Source organism: Gobio gobio, assembly GCF_949357685.1.
Source record: "Gobio gobio genome assembly, chromosome: 7".
Classification (NCBI taxonomy): domain Eukaryota; kingdom Metazoa; phylum Chordata; class Actinopteri; order Cypriniformes; family Gobionidae; genus Gobio; species Gobio gobio.
The window spans coordinates 20,808,270-20,828,708 of NC_137103.1; the positions used below are offsets into that span (position 1 = coordinate 20,808,270).

The 20,439-nt window shown below is 43.8% G+C and overlaps 1 protein-coding gene across 1 annotated transcript; it reads right to left on the reverse strand.

Moving 5' to 3' along the window:
- Nucleotides 1-1,175: 1,175 nt before the first annotated feature.
- Nucleotides 1,176-3,010, reverse strand: LOC307128822 (uncharacterized protein). The gene is made up of 5 exons (XM_079820823.1): nt 2,877-3,010; nt 2,375-2,683; nt 2,102-2,213; nt 1,849-1,900; nt 1,176-1,759 (listed from the first exon to the last, which is right to left on the reverse strand). Exons 1-5 carry the CDS (start codon nt 2,944-2,946, stop codon nt 1,676-1,678), a joined length of 627 nt encoding a protein of 208 aa, XP_079676949.1. The 5' UTR covers nt 2,947-3,010; the 3' UTR covers nt 1,176-1,675.
- Between the last annotated feature and the right edge of the window lie 17,429 nt (nt 3,011-20,439).

Consider the following 20,439-nt stretch of genomic DNA (forward strand, 5'->3'; position numbering starts at 1 on the left):
CCGGGACGTTGGGCTTTGCGAGCCCTAGCCCATACATGTCCGAGTCTGATCCCGATTCGCAATGAATGAACCTAACACCACAAATAAAGGATTCTCCAGCCTTTGACAGCGTGCTAATGTTCACACATACACATAATCAATCAAACGATCTGTAACAATGCAATACTATCACAGATAAAAAAATTTTTTTTACTCACATTAGTGTGTTGCTTTCATTGCTTTCATGTAACGTTAATTTCATCCTGTCTGCAAATCCAGTCTCTTGTTTACAAACGAATCCGGTGAAATGAAGGCGCAACAGACAGACCAACAGACGCGCAATTGTCTTCCCCGCGTGAGCTGGATATTCATTAAAAATAAAGTTCATCCATGCATTCATAATATTGGAATCCGAATGAAGCTTATGCGGCATGTTTAGAAATTTGATGCGGTTAAGCTCTCTCTGTAGGCCATGATCATGTTAGTGGCTCGAGTCGGTGGGCAGGACTACAGAATCAGGCGTTGTTCTTCTTCTGTTGAGGTAGTGCTTCACTACACTCTAGCGTCATAGCCTGGCACATTCTGAGATCTAATTTATTAAAATTTAAATTAAATTTATATTGTTTTGCTGTATATGTGTCATATTCTATAAAGAAATCTGTAAATAAGTGACCAAAAATGCCATTAAAAAAAAAAATCCTTGGGATGGGTTCCACCTGCTAAAATTGTGTAATTCTACATGTGTGTACTCAAAGCTCACAACAACCTATTTTGGTAAAAATGGGCAAAAATAATACTTCTCTTTAAAGAAATTTGAAATAAACATATGCAAATCTATATGTTTTTCTTCAGTGTAGATGTCACGGTGGTTGCAGGAAGGCAAACAGATGATCAGGCAGCAACACACACTAAGACAGTGAACAGACAAGGAGTATCTGAAAAGGAAGAACTTATATAGGAACACAAACAAGGTAATGAGCAAACACAGCTGAACAGAATGAACTAATAATGAAGGAAACCATAGTAACAAAGGAGTGGCGGGAAACTGAACAAAGGAGCACATGAATATATCATAATACAAACAGAAAGTCCAAACACAAACAGTAGTGACAGTAGAGAAGTGTGCAGTTGTTTTCTTCTCAGTGGATGCATACGATTTTCAGAGAAAAATGAAGAAACTGCTGTCACAGATTTTTATCATAATCATTTATTATTTTATAATAAAATTCTAGACCTTTCTAATGATTTATAAGAAAATGAAGCTGTTTCAAGTTCTCAACCAAAACGATGGATGTTGTTTGGATTTTAATTAGTGATAGGCCTACCGGCTATATAAACAACATTGAAATGAAGATAGAGGTGCATGCAGTCTGCCTGCAGTCTGAAAACATTTCTTGTTAAGAAATTAATGTCCTTTGTCAGTCACATCCCTGTTTAAGTGATGAACTGCACTACTTGTGGTTGTTTTCAGAGATGGTAACAAACATGTTATAGCTACTTGTGCTACAATTATGTGGCCTGTGCTACAAAACTTTCAGCCTCTGTAGCACTAGTGCTATGTGCAAAAAAACGTACAGTCCTGCTTTTGTGTACTTCTTGTTTAATTGACTTAATTAGGTTACACAGGTAATTACTACCAAAGATATCAAAAATATCTGATGTAAAATGTTTAACTTTTCTGGGGGAAAAAATGACATCACATTTGTCCATACACAGAGTTGTATCTCTCAAAGTATTGACTATTTTGAGTCTGTATCCTTCTTCCAGCCGGTGCCTGTGACTAAAGTGAAATGAGAAATTAAATCATTACTAATAGATGTAAGAAAATTCAGTTTTTATGAAAAGGACAATTTACAACAATAAACTCACAAAATCCTGTCCTGTTTCTCTGTGACTTGAATCTTTGCTGTTTTTACATCTCCTGTAAACATGATAGTATCACGTGTTGTTCTCACTTGACATATGTTAAATGATACCACAACAAATACTAAAATATATGCATTCTGATGTGTCAAATATTTACTAATATTTATGAAAAGACGAGTCAATGTCACTTCTACATACATGAAATCTAGGCTCAATAAACAATCTCATCAGTTCATCATGTGTTAATGTCTCTCACCTGTGAATGCAGATGCTGATTATCAGAAAAAAAAGAATGACTCCAGAACATGAGATGATGATGATGATGATGATGAAGAATGGCATTTCTCTGGGTGACGCTGGTCTGTTTTCTGATGGACACAGAAGAGCCAAACATACATGATACGAGTCAACCAGCACTCTACTAGATACTAGTCACTGGTTAAAAACATACTTATATTTATTTTCTTCTATAATAAATGCACTTTACTTGTTTTTAAGGAAAACAAATCGAATAAATCAAATAAATAACCTATTATTGTTAATGTCCATCTTATTGCTGCTGGATTACAGGTGTAGTTTCCTGCATCAGACGCTTGTATTTGATGTATTTTTAATTCTCTTGGAGCTGCTGGGTTGATGTGAATCCTGTTTGAGCTGAAGTTTCTCGTAGTTCTGTTACTGGTCGAGTCATGACTAAAAATAACAGAGTTATTCATTTTCCATGTAAAAGTTTCATCATAAGGGGTTTTGTTGCAGTGAAGTGTAACTGTTTCCCCCACAAACACTGTTTTGTTGATGTGCTGCCGAATCCTTTGCTCTTGATTTGATTTGGAATAATCTGATGAAAAGACGAAAGATGAAAATCTCAATCACTGCAGTTTTACAGGCGGTAAAACACGCTTGTGAACACATGCATGCAAATGCCCATGAGACACATAATGTTGCTCATGTCCTTAGTCACCGCTAACAGACACAGGGACATCACAACACAAAACCAAACAAACGATCACAAAAACAATGTTACAACATACCTGCAAAAGTCAGTAAAGTAATGATGACCCATATATTTAGCTGCAGGATCCTGGTTTGTAAAACCTCCATTATCGCAGAAGGTAGAAATGAACCTGTCACTCTCCCTTCAACATTTCAAGCACTTCTGATCAACTGAGAGAGAGTCTGCAGACAGGAACGAGGGGAAGTGGTTACATGAGAGTGGGACACCGCCGAGAACCGCTGAGCTCAAGAGAGCTACATGATGATCAGAGTGTGAAAAAGTTTAAGATACTGATTATTACAACTGCTCTGTGACAACCTAAGGATTAGTCAAGTCAAACCAGCTTCATTTATATAGCGTTTTTTACAATAAGGATTGTTTCAAAACAGCTTTACAGTGATAATAGTAAATTAATGGAAGAGATTAATGGAAGAGTTTTGGCTGTACAGCAGCTCTAGAAAAGTTATTGTCCAGCGAAAATACGTTTTTGATTAATTCATTTCCGTTGTAATAAATCATAAGTAATTTACTTTGGGGCCACTTACACGACACCATTTTCGACCAAAAAAGAAAACTTTTGATGTGTTCTGGCTGTTCATTTGCATGGCAGCAGTGTTTGGTGGCTTGAGAATGCAAACTTTGAAATAGGTTTTGAAACGATACCGCTATCATCTTCGTGTAACTTCAAAAAACGTGAATCTGTGAGAATAGTGAGGGCATGCACGTAAGCATTACGTGGTTAGTCTATAGGCAAGCGCGTTTGAATACGTGCACAGGCGTGTAGTTTTCCTTTACAAAATGACCGCCAAATTACTTGTCTGGCATACAGTGTTTTCAGTCATTTCTGCAGATCCATGTGAATAGGAATCAATCCTATTCCTATTCCAATTTAGCGTCTGCTAAATGACTAAATGTAAATGTAAATGTAAATTTGATAACGTTTTTACGATTATCCATAAGAATATTCAGAAATGTATATTGCTTACATTATATCTGAAATGAAATGAGTTAAGATGCAACATATTTTTACCAACATCAAACAAAATTTAAAATGTATTTAAAGGGATAGTTCACCCAAAAATGAAAATTCTGTCATCATTTAATCACCCTCAAATTGTTCCAAACCGGTATTTGGAGTTCTTTGTTCTTCTGAACACAAAAGAATATCTTTTGAAGAATGTTTTGTAATAAAGCAGATAGAGCAACAATTGACTACCATAGTATTGGTACTACAAAGTATTTTTTGACTACATAGTATTTTTTTCCCTACTATGGTAGTCAATGGTTGCTCTATCTGCTTGGTTACAAACATTCTTCAAAATATTTTCTTTTGTGTTCAGCAGAACAAAAAAAAAAACTCATACAAGTTTGAAACAACTTGAGGGTGAGTAAACGATGACAGAATTTTCATTTTTGGGTGAACTATCCCTTTAAAAAATGTATTCAAAAATAAATTACAAGTATTTAAAATGAGTTTTGCCTTCATTAGTTCATTTAAAATGGTCCTATAGTGTGACAAATTAATTTTAATAAAAAGAATAATAAAAAGATTAAGATGGAGTTTAACATGTCACACCAGCATGTCATGTTTCAATAAAAACTATTCTTATTCTAATGATGTATTGCTATATTTTTGATACATTTTCAGGGCTATAAAAGAAAAAAAGTTTTGTGCCTTGTATACTGTAAACTAAAGCAGAAACTAAGCATTCATGCTTAGCCTGTGTGGTGTAAATGCACTACTAGCTTAAACATTATGCACCCAAAATTCAAATACACTGTTAATTTGAATAAAGTAATTAATGTAGTGGCAGGACTAATATTTTCTTTAAATTCAGACACTAAACTCAGTTGAGTGCATTAAAACAGTGTCTTTGATGAGTTGTGAGACAAGCCTCATAACCCACACACTTCCTGTATTCTAGGACCCTCTGTACCCTGCACCATAGAAAACATTTGATGATCGATGCTGAAACATGTGCAACTGTCTAGCATTCACAAGCACTTATAATGATGACCTACACCATTCTGACTGTACTTCTTCAATGTGGGTGAAAATGAAAAAGGGATGTAATTCAAAGATCACCTCAGTTTAAAACTAAAAGTATAAAACGGATGGTTCCAGTTCTGGATGTTGATGCTCTGATGCAAAACACCTCTTCACCATATCACTGTGCGGCTCCCATATAGTTATTTTTTCTGCAAAGCAACATTGTTATCAGGGGCTATTGTCCAGTGGAAGAATGTCACTATATTATGTTACAATAAAAATGTGCTTAACAACACCTGTGACTGTACTGACAATACTATTAGATAATCTTTGGTGTGAGAATGGAAAGATCTGTACGATCAGGTTTGTAAGTAAAGGATGCATGTGGTTAATACATTCCATGGTCAAAGCAGTTGAAAGAAATACGTGCACAGACCCTAGTATCGTTTTTTCCGCCTTGGTTAGCGTCATAGAAGAAGTACATATGAAACAAATAGACCAAAAACCACTACAACATGAGGTGTAGATCTGGGCTTGCATATGATAGGTTGTTGGTTCAATTCATAAGCTACTAAAATAGTCTTGTTTTTTTAGTCTCCTGTCTTTTATTGAATGTGTCATCATAATTACATCGTAAGTGCAGTAAAAAATGCATCCATAGATCTTTGAGTAATGCATTTTAAATGTTTCAATGAATTTCTGGCCTGGTCTAACAGTTTATTTCAACTTTTAGTATTTTGCACATTTGTTTTATCAATGACCCGCTCAAACACATTATGAGGGAAGATAAAGAGTAATTTTTTGTGTTGGTGGATTTAATGTTGATTACTGTTGTAATTTAACAAAAGTTGAGCTGCACTGAGGTCATCATTAAACACATTTTCAACAAGCTAATTAAAAATACATTTGCTTTAAATAACTGAATACCATTTTCTAGACAATTACATTTTCAAGTCAACACATTCAAGTCAGCATATGTTGTTTTTTTTTTTTTTTAACTGAAGTACATGCATTCAATCAATTCTGTACATTACAGTGAACATGGTTTGGTAATATATGTTGTAGTACAATATGATATTTTAAATTAAAAGTTCTATATAACTCTTTTTCAGTAATACTACTGAGTGAAGTATACATATCTTTTACTAACAGCATACAGTTTGCTCCACATTGTAGCTTATTCTAGTGAAGAGCCACCCACTTACACAGGAAGAGTCCTTCTGGCTGATATATAAAGCGACCAATCACAGTTTGTTTTGTTGTATGTTCCATTTGGGGGCGGGTTTATCAAAACTAATTAATATCATATTAGAATGACATAGAGCAACAAGCAGTGTTGACAAGAAAACAAGACATTTATAGAAACTTTGTATAATTCTCTTCCTCCAAAAAGTACCAAGGAAACAGAAGAAAAGCAGAATACATAGGTTGTTAATAATGTAGTTGCTAAGTCCCCCTAACAAAACTCTGAATGTCTTTTAAAGATTTAATGCCACTAAAAAGGGATTAGTTCTTCCTCAAAAGCTTTTATTAATAAAAAAAACTTTGTTTCCATGTGCACCCAAACTGATAGAAAGCTTGCAGACTGACAGACTGCAACTTGAAATCTTCAGACATATTTGGCATTTTTTGGGCAGTCAGTGAACAGACTTGTGGGTGGTCTGTCGTCTAAGACTGAAACTACACTATGTGAGACCTTATGTTCTTGAAGTAATATCTTGAAGAGTGGGAGGGCTGTCAAAAAAAGAGGTTGGCATTTGAAACATATCACCCTGTGATCAAAGCTTCTGACATTAAACCACAGAGAGAAACAGGAAGTGTCTTTATCAGGCCTAATAACATTATTAGGAGAGATTATATAATGATGAAAGTGGGTTTCACATGATCAGAAGTATGCCACTGAAACAGCTAACTGAACTCATAATAGTAGCTACATTCATTATTATAACAGTGCTCTGCAAGTATAAACGTTTCTCCTGTGACAGCCAAGATATAGTAAAAGTGGAAAGTGCAAAAGAGAAAGATGATCTTTAAAGGTCCTGTTCTTCGTGATCCCATTTTTCAAACTTTAGTTAGTGTGTAATGTTGCTGTTAGAGCATAAATAATACCTGTAAAATTATAAAGCTCAAAGTTCAATGCCAAGCGAGATATTTTATTTAACAGAAGTTCCCTTTCAAAGCCTACAGCGAACGGCCGGGTTGGACTACATCCCTGTACATCCTGCTTTAATTACGTCAGTAGAACAGTTTGTCGACTAACCTCCGCCCACAAGAATACGCGAAAAAGGGGGCGTGGTCTTGTTGCTCCCTCGTGGCGAAGAGGAAGTGTTGCGTTCGGTTCGGTTCGGTTGCGTTTGTCGCCATGTCGTTCAGACGCTTTTATTTTCATCCCGGAGTCAAATCACCTTTGTTTGGCCTTCAGGGGCTGTAGTTTGAGCGCGTTCATCTCCCCGTTATGGTAAGAGGCGTGACCTTCCCGGGCAACGCGTGTAAGCTGCTGTCGAATCACAACACGGGAACCGCTGGCACAATCAGAACTCGTTACGTATTTCTGAAGGAGGGACTTCATAGAACGAGGAAATTCTCAGGCCGTTTTGAGGACAGTGAAAACAGCGGTATACAGATAAGTAAATTGTGTGAAAAATACTGTGTTTTTTTACACATGAAACATGAACACATGTTATATTGCACACTGTAAACACAATCAAAGCTTCAAAAAAACACGAAAAACGGGACCTTTAAACAAAAGCACGAGCATCTGCTCACCCACAGTCCTTTCACTGACGATTTGATGCATGTTGCACACAACATTGAAAATAAATTTCTCAATCTAAACTATTCTGGCTGACTGTAAGCGAAGTCTTATCACATCTGAAATCCTGAAATCTGAAATCACATCTTAAGCACATCTGATCCTATTCGAAAATAGAACAACCTAATTGGGAACAACAATGTGGCATTGTTGACAGTGCTTGCATTCATACTAGACGCAGTATATAGTGAACAGTGTTTGATTGTCTTGCATGTCAGTCTCTCTCTTCCTGTCTAAGTGAGCCAGTGTTGGCCTGAATAAGCTGCAATGTGGAGATGCCGTTTAGTCAATGGTCTGGTGGTTACATGCAAAACTAGATTGAGGGGTTTAATGGATTTTGAAACTAATATTGAAGTAAAATGTGTGTTTTGTTTATTATGCATTTTGTTTATGTTTACAAGTGTTCTAACACTGAATACACACATAACACTGCTAAATTACTGGTTTATATGTTTGTGTGATCACATTGTGATCAATTGATAAAACAAAATGATTAATTCACTGGATTGCTTGTGAACAAAAATAAATGAAAATAATGCATCGCAAAAAGAATGACAGCAGTGGCCTATATTTGTTCTACGCTAGTCTGAGAAGTTCACTGGAAACTATTTTACACCTCAACCACAAGACAGAAGTGTCATGTATGTGCCTTTGCAGGCTTTAGTGCCCTTTAAGGTTAAAAGATTTACAAAAAGAACATCATGAATAATATAATAAATAATACTTTCACACATTCAGTCTTTACTGGTAAATTACCAGTAACAGATCATGTGTGATCAGCAGTGGTGAAGGAAGTACTGAATCTCAGTACTTAAGTAAAAGTACAAATAACCAGAGATATTTTTACTTTAGTAAAAGTAGAAGTACCACAATGACAACCCTACTTAAGTAAAAAATACCTAATTTTAAATGTACTTTAAGTATCAAAAGTACTTGTGTAACAATTTATTCTCTTAATGTCTACATTCTAATAATATTTTTTTTATTTAAAAAAAAAAAGACAGTATGGGCTGTGGCATTTTAATTAAGTTAGTTTTGGGTTAATGTAATTGTGCTTACCATCTGTGGCCCAGTTTACATTCTGACTTACAATTCTGCTTATATATCAGGGTGATCTGCAGAGTTAAATATCATTATTCTGAAGCAATATTCTCACCAGTATTCAATCAGCTCTGACATATTTAAATCTGCATATTTATGATATTTTACCTTTTATAAAGGGCATTTTTTTCCCCTAATCTTAATAAATATAGTCTATGCTTCAGCTTTCCTTTTATATTCTTAAATTTGATCCATAAATTACATTAGAATAAGACACTATACCAATTAAATTAAATAATTTACGCTGAAAAATTACAACTGCCTTATATAATGTCATGTTGTTTAAATAATTTTTGGGAAATGTTGGAAAGAATGTTTAAACATGAAACTAAACTGCCAGTAGGTGGCAGCACAGTGACCGTCTGAATGAGTGAGTCATTGAGTCGATTCTTTCAAACGGCTGATTCGTTCAGAAATGAGGCAGTCTTTTATGAACTGATCATTGAATCTTTGATTCAACCGATTAATTCAAAACGTGAATCATTCAGTAACACACCATTGCTGCGAGATGCATTATGGTTCTGATGTGATCTTGGAAATATTTTCGCTGCTGAAATAGAACAAAAACAGTCAATGTTGCATCTAAAATGTTAGTGACTTAATGTTAATTAACTTTCATATGAAATCTGTGACTGTCACATTTTCAGTCGTGATGGTATTCAGCAAAACAGTTCTCTTGGTCGTGTGATGTATTTTAACTGTAGTACGGGTTGTGGAGGGTTGCTGATAACTGTCAACAAACGGAGGTAGGACTGCTGCGTGTATATATATATATATATATATATATATATATATATATATATATATATATATATATATATATATATATATATATATATATACTATTGTTGATTGGCTGAGTGCTCTCCACATGTGTCAATTATCTGAACGTGCTTCTCCCGAACCTTGTTAAAGGGGTGGTAAACCACGATTTCACTATTCTAACTTTAGCTAGTGTGTAATGTTGCTGCTTGAGCATAAACAACATCTGCAAAGTTAAAACGTTCAAAGTTTAAAGCAAAGGGAGATATTTGCTTTTAAAGAAATCCATTTCTAAGGACTACAGCAAACGGCCAGCAGGCGACTACAGACATTCCTCCAGGGTTGGTGACATCACCAGCCTCAATATTTACATAAACCCCTCCTCCGTGAATATTAAATATGTAAAAAGGGGTGAGGGGGTGAGGCCATTTTGTATCGCTGTTGTTGTGGTATAGTGGTATAGGCAGGAGTGGTGTTGCTGCAATGCCGACGAAACACTGTTATTTTCATCCGGATTGCAGGTCTGGGGATGGGCATTTAACATACAGCATGTTATATGCATGTGTGTTTGAGACAGAGGGGAACAGGTCTCAGATATATGCTGCCCATCATAAAGCACGAGACAGACAGGGTCGGAGGAGAAGACTGGAAAATGTGACATAATGGACAATATTCGTCCGTTGCAATTCATGAGCGGTTCAGCGAGACAAACACTGCCAGTGTGAATCATGCACGATGGGCGCGCCTCCCGCTGCACATTTCACGGAGGAAAACATCCACAATCTTCGCAAGTTCAATGCCGGATTTGCACAACGTCAGCTGCGCGAGACAAACACGGCCAGTGTGTGGATGCACGACGCGCACGGGGCTCCCGCTGCACATTTCACGGAGGAAAACTTCCACAATCTTCGCGAGTTAAATGCAGGATTTGCACCACGGCTTGTCCTGAAAGCTGGATTTACAAACAGAAGCTGTTTACGGGCCACAACCTGTAAGTCTGATTTACTTTTCATCGATGTGTTTTCCTGTATTAGGTTAATTGTACGTTGTAGCAAGTAAGTAAACTTGACAACGCTGTTCTGCAAACCAGTCTGTTAAATGCTCATTCATACTTAACGTTATCCGACGAACACCAAACGTTACAAACACCTAACGTTAAAATCTCAACAGCGAACTTGGCATTAGTGTAAATGATTCTTTGATTAGAGCTTTTATGTATTATTTATCTACAGGCATGCTAAACATGGTTCTGTGTGTGATTTGGCTACTAGTAAAGCCAGTGTTTAGTGTTCTTTTGGGTTAATAGTTCTTGCCACAGATATTTGGCTATAATCGTTCTAAAAATACAAAAGTGCCATTCAGTAGCGATCACTATAGATCCGCAGTCTTTACTCTTGAGGACTGAACAAGTTGAACAGGTTCTGCTCGATCATCTTCACTAAAATGTTCTGGGTCTGATTCGGGCTCAGATTGGTATGGTTTTATTGACGCCATTGTTTCTAATACTGACCAAAGCACAGTCTACCGGTAAGGGGCGTGGCGTTTCCAATAAACGTGCACTGCGGTTAGCGAATCACATCACACTGGGCCAGCTAACCAATCTGAGCCCATTGCGTATTTTTGAGGGACTGGCTTCATAGAACCCGGAAACCATCAGACCGTTTTACAAGGAGGGACAGAGCAGTGTAGAATAAAGGTCAAATATATGAAAAATAATGCAATTTTTTTTTTTTAAACGAAGCATGAACACATGTTACAGTGCACCCCACAAACACAATCAAGCCTTCAAAAGAATGTGTTTTACCACCCCTTTAATAAAACATAATTTGTTGTGATTTCTCCTCATGAGGCTGCATGAGCCTCAACAGCGCAACCTTGTTACTGTCAGTTCATAACATTATATATCCATCTGAAATCCTTCCATTCCATACAGTAATCCATTTTCGGAAAGTGTGATGGGAATATACGTGTCATCAATGCAAAAACCAGTGGAAATCCTAAAGGAAAATATAATTATTAGGTTACTTCTAGAAGTTTATTAAGTGAACGTCAGGATCCTGTATAAAAGGTCATGCCATTTTTTATCACTTTGATGGTGTCCTCATGATGAAAATATGCACAATGAATACATGTACCTGCACTGCAAAGAATGTTTCCGTTGTATTTTTGTCTTGTTTCCAGTCAAAATATCTAAAGATTCTTAAATCAAGATGCATTTTGTGTCAAGGTACTGAGAGTGAGGACCCAGATGCAGTTAAAATGTATTAACAATATTAGACACAGGACAAGAATGGTGAGACAGGAACAAAGTCCAAACAATAGGGGCAGGACACAATGGGAGAACTGGCTGGTCAGGGTTGAGACAGCAAGGATGTGACGGCCAACGATGGAGACAAGGCAGCGGCTCTGGGAACCAGGCTTGACAGTTGGTGATGTGACTTGGTGTAGAACCAGACTGGTAGCCAGGCCAGGAGAGTCATTGACAGGGTGGGACAGGATGCAGGACAGGAACCACCACAAGACAACACACTAGACAAGACAACATGAGAAACAGACAAGAGCTCTGAATAGAGAAAATGCAACTAAGTATCTGGAATCTAAAACTCAAAATAAACTATAAGATATAAGAGGAAAAAGCTAAATAAATAAGATTAAAACAAGATAAAAACAAAAACAAAACTGCAACCTAGCAGGAAACTAGAGAGAGAAACAAAATCAAAACTAGAGAAATCCAAAAAATAAGGCTAGGGAAAATTAAGCAAAGAACTATAGAACAAATACTATCAGCGGCACTATCACTAGGACAAGATTAGCCAGACACGAGGCATAAAACAAATGCACACAACAAACCAGCAAGGACAAGAGGCAAAGGAGCTCAATATAAAGGGAAGAGCACATGAGGTTCAGGCAAGGACTAAAAAAGGGGGCGTGGTAAAGGGAAACGAGGTGGGACAAGAGGTTGGCCAACACAAACAAAGACAGAGCCATCTGGTCAGACACAAGACAAACAAAGAAACATTGAACAGAGACAAGACAGACAAGACTGACAGGGCAGGACCCTGACATTTTGTACATAACAAAAATGACATAAGGTATTTATATTTTTTCCTGAAAAAATAAACTAATTTAAGTGCATTTTTCTTATTTTGCTAATTATCTGCCAGTGGGGTAAGACAAATAATCATTTGTGCAGTGTGAATGAACAAATTAAGTATTTAAACACAGCTGACACTTTGAAAAGGAAGAGGGGACCGAAAGAAACTCTGGGTTTACTGAAGCAAACCTGCTCTTGACCAGGTTAGGTTCACAAAGTAAGTTACCATGTAACTGACTATGAGTATAAGTTACCTCTCTTTTAGAAACGGGCTTGACATACCCTGCTTCTCGGGTTTTATATATCTTCCAATCTGAAATTGAAAACCCAGAGTTCCCTTTCGTTCAGTCACTACGACGTACGTTAGTGACTAACGAATGGGGGTTTCGCTTAGAAGCCAATCATCTTCTTCGTATTCAACAGCGCCCAATGGCAGTGCCAATGCCATGGGCATGCGGAATTTGCATGCGTAACTCCGCCCCACCTCGTGGGTATATAAGGAAGTACGCTGGCAACATCGCATTATGTTTCTGCTTTGGAGCCAAGAGGATCTCTTCACTCCTACAAGCCTGAATTCTGAAGTCTTCTCTTCAGTCTTCGAGACCAGCGGTTCTCCAGGGTGTTGGTGTTACGGCGCGTTCCAGCGATCTCATGCTGCCTGCCTGCTGATCTGTGCAGTGATCTGCAACAGCTGTGTGTGTGTTTCCCTGGGCGCTTCGGCACTCTGCAGAGCTTTCCTCTCACAAAAAGAGCTTGCGCGTGGCACGTCTTTTTCAAGACGGTTCGCCCGTGCACTTCCGGGTGCGATCGATCTCCGTTGCTGTCTATGGGCACATTCACTGCTCGATGTGTTTGGGCTTCAGCACGTTCGGGCAGTGTTTGTGGATGCGTCATGTTCCCACTGCGGGAACGTGACCATCGCGATGTTGCGGTCGAGACTCAGTGATCTCCGTGAGGAGAGAGAGTCCCCTCTGCCACACCCCAATCTACCGTCTCCGAGTGAGGTGGTACTTTGGCTGGTGGCCAGGGTGACCTGAGTGCGGTGCCGTGGTATTAAGAACCCCGACGATCATTCCTCGGGCCACGCCCCCTCTCGCACATTGCTTAAACCCGCGAGTGTTGGACTGAAACAGCGGCCCGTCTCTGACGCCTCGTTCGTTTCGTCCACGCTCCAGATAGCAGTGAGATGTCGATCGCCGCATCCCAAGGTGGGCTGGAGTCCTTTGGGGATGACGATTAGGAGTTGTGCTCCGCCTCCGGGTGTGTCAGCGCTGCCTGATCCGACCTAAGGTTGACAGCCATGTTATCTCGGGCAGCCGCGAGTCTCGCGCTGGTGTGGAACTCCGCCCAGTCGCGAGTGCTCGTGGTTGCGCGATTGGTTTTTGGGGACGGCACCCGACAGCTGTTGGGCCCCGCCCCCAATGCCTTTCGCTCCCGAGATGCATGAGGAGATCACGCGGTCCTGGAAGTCCCCGTGCTTCCCGCGATCGTTTGGTGGCCTCCTCCGCCTTCTCTGCCCTTGATGGGGCCGCGGCCTAGGGTACACTGGGGCCCCCTCACCCCCACTGTTGAACTCTCTGTTGCGCACTACGGTGTCCACAGAGGGCTTGACGTGGCGTGGTGTGGCTGTCCTAAGCACCCTCCCAAAGCCTGTGGGCTCGTCTACTTCGGTGGCGTGGTCCTGCAGAGCTACGGGCAGGCCACCGCCCCGTTGCACATGCACAAGGGTGGAGCCGACCCAGGGCTCTTCATTGAGCTGCGTGCCGCGACTGATCCCGCCCCCGGGCGGTGAAGGTGGCCACACGCTCCCTGGGTCGGGAGATGTCCACAGCTGTGGTCCGGGAGAACACCTGGCCTTACCTGGTGATTTGGAGGACGTTGAGTGGGCCCGCCCCCTCAACTCACCCATATCCCAGGCTGGCCTCTTCGGCGGCGCGGCTGGGAACTGCGCCCAACAGTTCTCGGCCGCCCCAGAGCAGACTGAGGCTGTAACACGTACTGCCCCGGCGGCCAGCTGCTGCACCAGCCGCCGGCTCAGTCGCCTCAGTCCGCTCGCCGCCGAGGGCGCCCTCCCTCTTCCCGCCCGGCCCCAGCAGCAGCCTTAACCTGGGCCGCGCCGTGGAGGTGGTGGAGGATGTCGCCCAGTCCGCTCCCCAGACTGGTTAAACGCCACGCTGGAGGTGGACAACTCAGAGATGGGTTCCAGTTCTTCCCAGGGGATGGTAGCAGGGCCTCTCCTTCCCCCGGTGGAGGGCCGGGGGAAAATCCTTCCGCTGCTGGCCCCCGGGCTAGCAGCGCTTGGGAAGAACTCATGTTCCTGTCTCTGAGGACCCAGAGACCGGTGATGACAGTGCGCGCCACCCACGGGTCCCGCCACTCGCATCCCCACGCGCCACGCGCGTCCTTCCCTGGTCTCCTCTGTCAGGACGCAGCCATTAACCGCACCCCCACACCGGGACGCCCAACAGCCTCCCTTGTCCGGGTCGGTAACGCTGCATAGCTGCCCCACTCCGGGTACACCTGTAGTCCGATTGACCCCGCTGGTGCAGTTCCTGGGAGCCTGGCTTCAGATTCCAGGGCTGTCCCGCTGGGTCGCGAAGACAGTCAGGTGCGGCTACGCGATTTAGTTCGCGCAGGTTCCTCCCTGCTTCCGGGGAGTCCGTTCCACTATGATCGGGGCTAATGCCCCCGTCATGCGAGCGGAGGTTGCCACCCTACTGGCGAAGGGTGCGATCGAACCTGTCCCTCCAGCCGAGGTGAATTCCGGGTTTTACAGCCCGTACTTCATTGTACCCAAAAAGACCGGTGGGCTTGACCGATCCTGGACCTGCGCGTCTTGAACCGTTACCTCCACCGGTTTCCGTTCAAGATGTTGACAGCGAAACGCCTTTTCGAATGCGTTCGTCCAGACGATTGGTTGCAGCGATCGACCTGAAGGACGCCTACTTCCATGTCTCCATTCTACCTCGACACAGACCGTTCCTACGGTTTGCTTTCGAGGGGCGGGCATATCAGTACGCAGTTCTACCATTCGGGCTATCTCTGTCCCCTCGCGTCTTTACGAAGATTGCCGAGGCAGCCCTTGCGCCCCTTCGGCAGCACGGGGTTCGCATCCTGAATTACCTCGACGACTGGCTCATACTGGGTCACTCTCGAGAGCAGGTTTGCGGACACAGAGATTTGGTGCTCCATCACCTAGCCCGTCTGGGCCTTCGGGTCAACTGGGAGAAGAGCAAACTTTGCCCCGCGCAGAAGATCTCTTTTCTCGGTATGGATCGACTCGGTCGCCATGTGCGCGCAGCTTTCGAGCGAGCGCGCGCAGTCTCTGCTGACTTCCCTTCGACAAGTCGAGGGCAAGAGTGCGGTTCCACTGAAACTGTTTCAGAGGCTCCTGGGGCATATGGCATCTACAGCCGCGGTAACGCCGCTCGGATTGCTTCATATGAAACCGCTTCAGCACGGGCTACGCGATCGAGTCCCGAGATGGGCATGGTGGTCTGGCACGCTCCGGGTACAAGTGACTCGGGCCTGCTTACAGACTCTCTCCCCGTGGTCGAACCTCAGTTTTCTACGGACCGGAGTGTCCTTAGAACGAGTTTCCAGGCATCTTGTTGTATCAACAGATGCATCATCCACGGGCTGGGGTGCCATGTGCAATGGACAAGCAGCCACGGGCTCCTGGATAGGACCCCAGCGCCTTCTGCATGTCAATTGCCTCGAGTTGCTGGCAGTACGGTTCGCCCTGCACCGCTTCCGAGCGTTGCTGAAGGGTCAACATGTACTAGTCAGGACAGACGACACGGCCGGGCGGTCTACGCTCCCGCCGTATGTCTCAACTCGCCCGCCATCTCGTTTTTTGGAGTCAGAAGCATCTGAGGTCCCTTCATGCTGTCCACATCCCGGGAGTCCTGAACCGTGCAGCCTACGAGCTCACGGCTTCAGCCACTTCCTGGAGAATGGAGACTCCATCCCCAGACGGTCCAGCTGATATGGGAACGGTTCGGCAACGCACAGGTAGTCCTGTTGCCTCCCAGGACTCTTCCCATTGCTCCCTGTATTATTCCCTGACCTATGGTCGGCACGGATGCACTGGCGCACAGCTGGTCGTCGGGGCTACGCTATTATGCGTTTCCCCCAGTGAGCCTTCTCGCACAGGTACTGTGTAAGATCAGGGAGGACAAGGAGCAGGTCATGTTGGTCGCCCCGTTGGCACGGCCGGACCTGGTTCTCAGAACTGCTACTCCTTGCGACAGCCCCTCCCTGGCCTATTCCTCTGAGACTCCTCAGAGACGGGGCACCTTTCGGCACCCGCATCCAGCGTTCTGGAAGCTCCACGTGTGGCTTCTGGACGGGACGCGGCTGGTTTGAGTAGCCCTCCACCTGCGGTGGTCGCTACCATCACTTCCGCTAGGGCAGAGTCTACACGACACCTCTATGCGTTGAAGTGGGACCTCTTCATCACATGGTGCTCTTCCCGCCAGGAAGACCCCTGGAAATGCCCGATCGGGTCTGTGCTTCGTTTCTCCAGGAGGGGGTGGGACGAAGGCTGTCTCCTTCCACCCTTAAGTGTACGTGGCCGCAATATCTGCCTACCACGATCTCCTGGGAGACAAAAAGGTAAGTAGCAGCACGACCTGATCATCAGGCTCCTGAGGGGGGCGAGGAGACTGAATCCTCCTCGCTCTCCTCTCGTTCCCTCTTGGGACCTCTCAGTAGTCTTAAGTGCTCTGCAGAGGCCTCCCTTTGAGCCTTTGCGGTCGGCTGAGATTAAGCTCTTGTCTATGAAGACGGCCCTGCTGACCGCATTGGCCTCGCTTAGAGGGTCGGGGACCTGCAAGCATTTTCGGTTGACGAAGCGTGCCTTGAGTTCGGGCCGGCTAACTCTCACGTGATCCTGAGACCCCGGCCCGGATATGTGCCCAAGGTTCCCACCACTCCGTTCTGAGATCAGGTGGTGAACCTGCAAGCGCTGCCTTTGGAGGAGGCAGACCCAGCCTTGGCATTGCTCTGTCCAGTACGCGCTCTCCGCGCCTACGTAGACATGACGCAGTGTTTCAGGACCTCAGACCAGCTCTTTGTCTGTTATGGTGGAGAGCGGAAGGGAAGTGCTCTCTCAAAGCAGAGGTTGTCTCACTGGATAGTGGACACCATTGTTTTGGCTTACCAGCAGCAAGGCCGACCATGTCCCCTTGGTGTGAGGGCACACTCCACCCGGAGTGTGGCCTCCTCTTGGGCTCCAGCGCATGGCGCCTCGCTAACAGACATCTGCAGAGCTGCAGGCTGGGCGACACCCAACACATTCGCCAGATTCTACAATCTCCGAGTGGAGCCAGTGTCCGACTATGTACTCGCCCCTACGGGTGGCCGGTAATGGACCAGGCTCAGGTGTCTTCGCTTGCTCGCCATTCCACTCCCAGGACTGGATACTAGGGGTGTGCATTGGCACTGCCCTCACAATTCGATTCGATTACGATTCACCAGGTAACGATTCGATTCAATTCGATTCTACGATGCATTGCGATGCATCAGAATTCTACTGCACACAACAAGGCACATTTTTAATCAGTCATGAGGCAATACAAGCAGTCAGATAATGAACAACAGATTTTATTGGCTGCTATGTGTGTATTATCACTCTCCTGTATCTTTGACATAAATGTCATTAAATAAAATAAAATTGAATGGTACAGGGTTTTGGATATGGCATTTTCAAACCTGAAAAAGAAAACATAAATCACTGCTTTCAGTGCTTTGAATGAGAAATGTTTCTCTTCGCTCCTCTTTAGAACCATTTGAAATTATATAGAGCAATAATAACCAACTAAGCCAACTTTTTCCAGCAGTGAACATAGAGCTTTTTACTGTGTGTAAAAAAAAACACTTAAGACAGGGCACTTCATGAACTCCTGTGCAAATATTAATCCGTAATTACAGTCACACTATTGTAACAACAACCACCACCCAGGCACCCAGCAATAAAAATATTCAGTGCAACACACACAGTGACGTTGACACTAGGGACTCGTCAATTCTCGTGCTTGATTTTAGTGTGGCATGCGCGTTAGCAGGGCGTAAGCAGCGCATATTTTTTCCGGCGCCCATGTTAACAGATTAGAGCATTCACATCGCACGCAGAGGCGGCACGGCAGCTCAGCGCATCGCAGGAGCAGGAGCAGCAGTGCCGCGATCATTTCGGCGCCGAGTCTATTTTTGCCGCGCTGCTCACGCTGATTTAAAGCCACAGTGGATTGTTCTTGATCAAAACTGACCAGATTAACATGGAAAATAACAAATTTCACCATGAAATCACGTGAAGTGCCCCGTGTGTTTCACAATCACAGCATATGCTGCCCATCATAAATCAAAGCACGAGACAGACGGGGCTCGGAGGAGAAGACCGGAAAATGTGACATAATGTTCAATATTTGTCTGTATTTGCAATATCTGCGCGAGACAAACGCTGCCAGTGTGAATCCACAATGGGCGCGCGGGCTCCCGCTCTCCATACCCACCGCTCCTGCCCTGCTAACGCGTGCGGTGTGAAGCCGGCGTCAGAATCCGAAATGTGCCCAGATGTCCGCTTTCCAAGCTTTGGGTGCGTTTTTAATGACCCGTCTATCGCGGTCATCTCCCTCCGCCTCAGCCATCTTGATTGTTGTTGTTATGACCCTGGAAGTAATTGAAACTTCACAACTTTATTGTCCAACTCAAGGCCAGAAAATAAACGGTGACATAATCGATTATGGCACTTTGCCGCATCGATGCTGAATCGTGCATGCCCCACATTGCGATGCATCGCTGAATCGATTATTGTTGACACCACTACTGGATACGTGCGATATTTTCCTCAGGTGAGCTCCCCGAGAGCCCTGAGCTCCTCCAGCACTGCTTACGCCGACATCAGTTCAGTCTGCCCTTTCGAGCCCAGACCCTCATGTCCGGCCAGGTGCTCCGTGTGCATGGTTCCCCTCCGGCGACCCCCACACGAGTATTCCCACCGTAAGCCTCCTCAGTGAGCAGGTGTCTTTCCCTTGGCAAGTCCCTGCCACCCCTAGGGTTAAAAATCCACCTTCGGCTGGTACCCTAGAGATCTTCCATATGCAACCCTCAGCGGGTCATATGTGTATTCTCGAAGTCCTCCCTACGGTAGGCATCTTGGCATTCCCTCACTGGGATATGCTTCCCAGTGTACCTTGGTAATCCTGTGTTAAGTGGGAGTCCTACGGCCTTAAGTGGCGGGTCTCACACTTACGCAGGGCACTGGATGACAGCCGAGTGGCGTTGTTGAATAGGATCCCCCATTCGTTAGTCACTAACGTACGTCGTAGTGACTGAACGAAAGGGAACGTCTCGGTTACGTATGTAACCCTCGTTCCCTGAGGAGGGAACGGAGACGTACGTTTCCTTTGCCACGTCAGCTGTGCTGCCTGGAACGCGGAGTTCAGTCTTGGCTCCTGCAGCAGTAACATAATGCGATGTTGCCAGCGTACTTCCTTATATACCCACGAGGTGGGGCGGAGTTACGCATGCAAATTCCGCATGCCCATGGCATTGGCACTGCCATTGGGCGCTGTTGAATACGAAGAAGATGATTGGCTTCTAAGCGAAACCCCCATTCGTTAGTCACTAACGTACGTCTCCGTTCCCTCCTCAGGGAACGAGGGTTACATACGTAACCGAGACGTTTCCCTCATTGAGTTTTCACTTAACCTCCTTTCTGAAACAGGCCCCTGGGGGGTATTCCAGAAAGCAAGGTTCCATAAATGGATTACTGTATGGAATGGAAGGATGTCGGATGGATGGGTAGTTCGAGATATATGGCGTAACCACCACCACAGCTG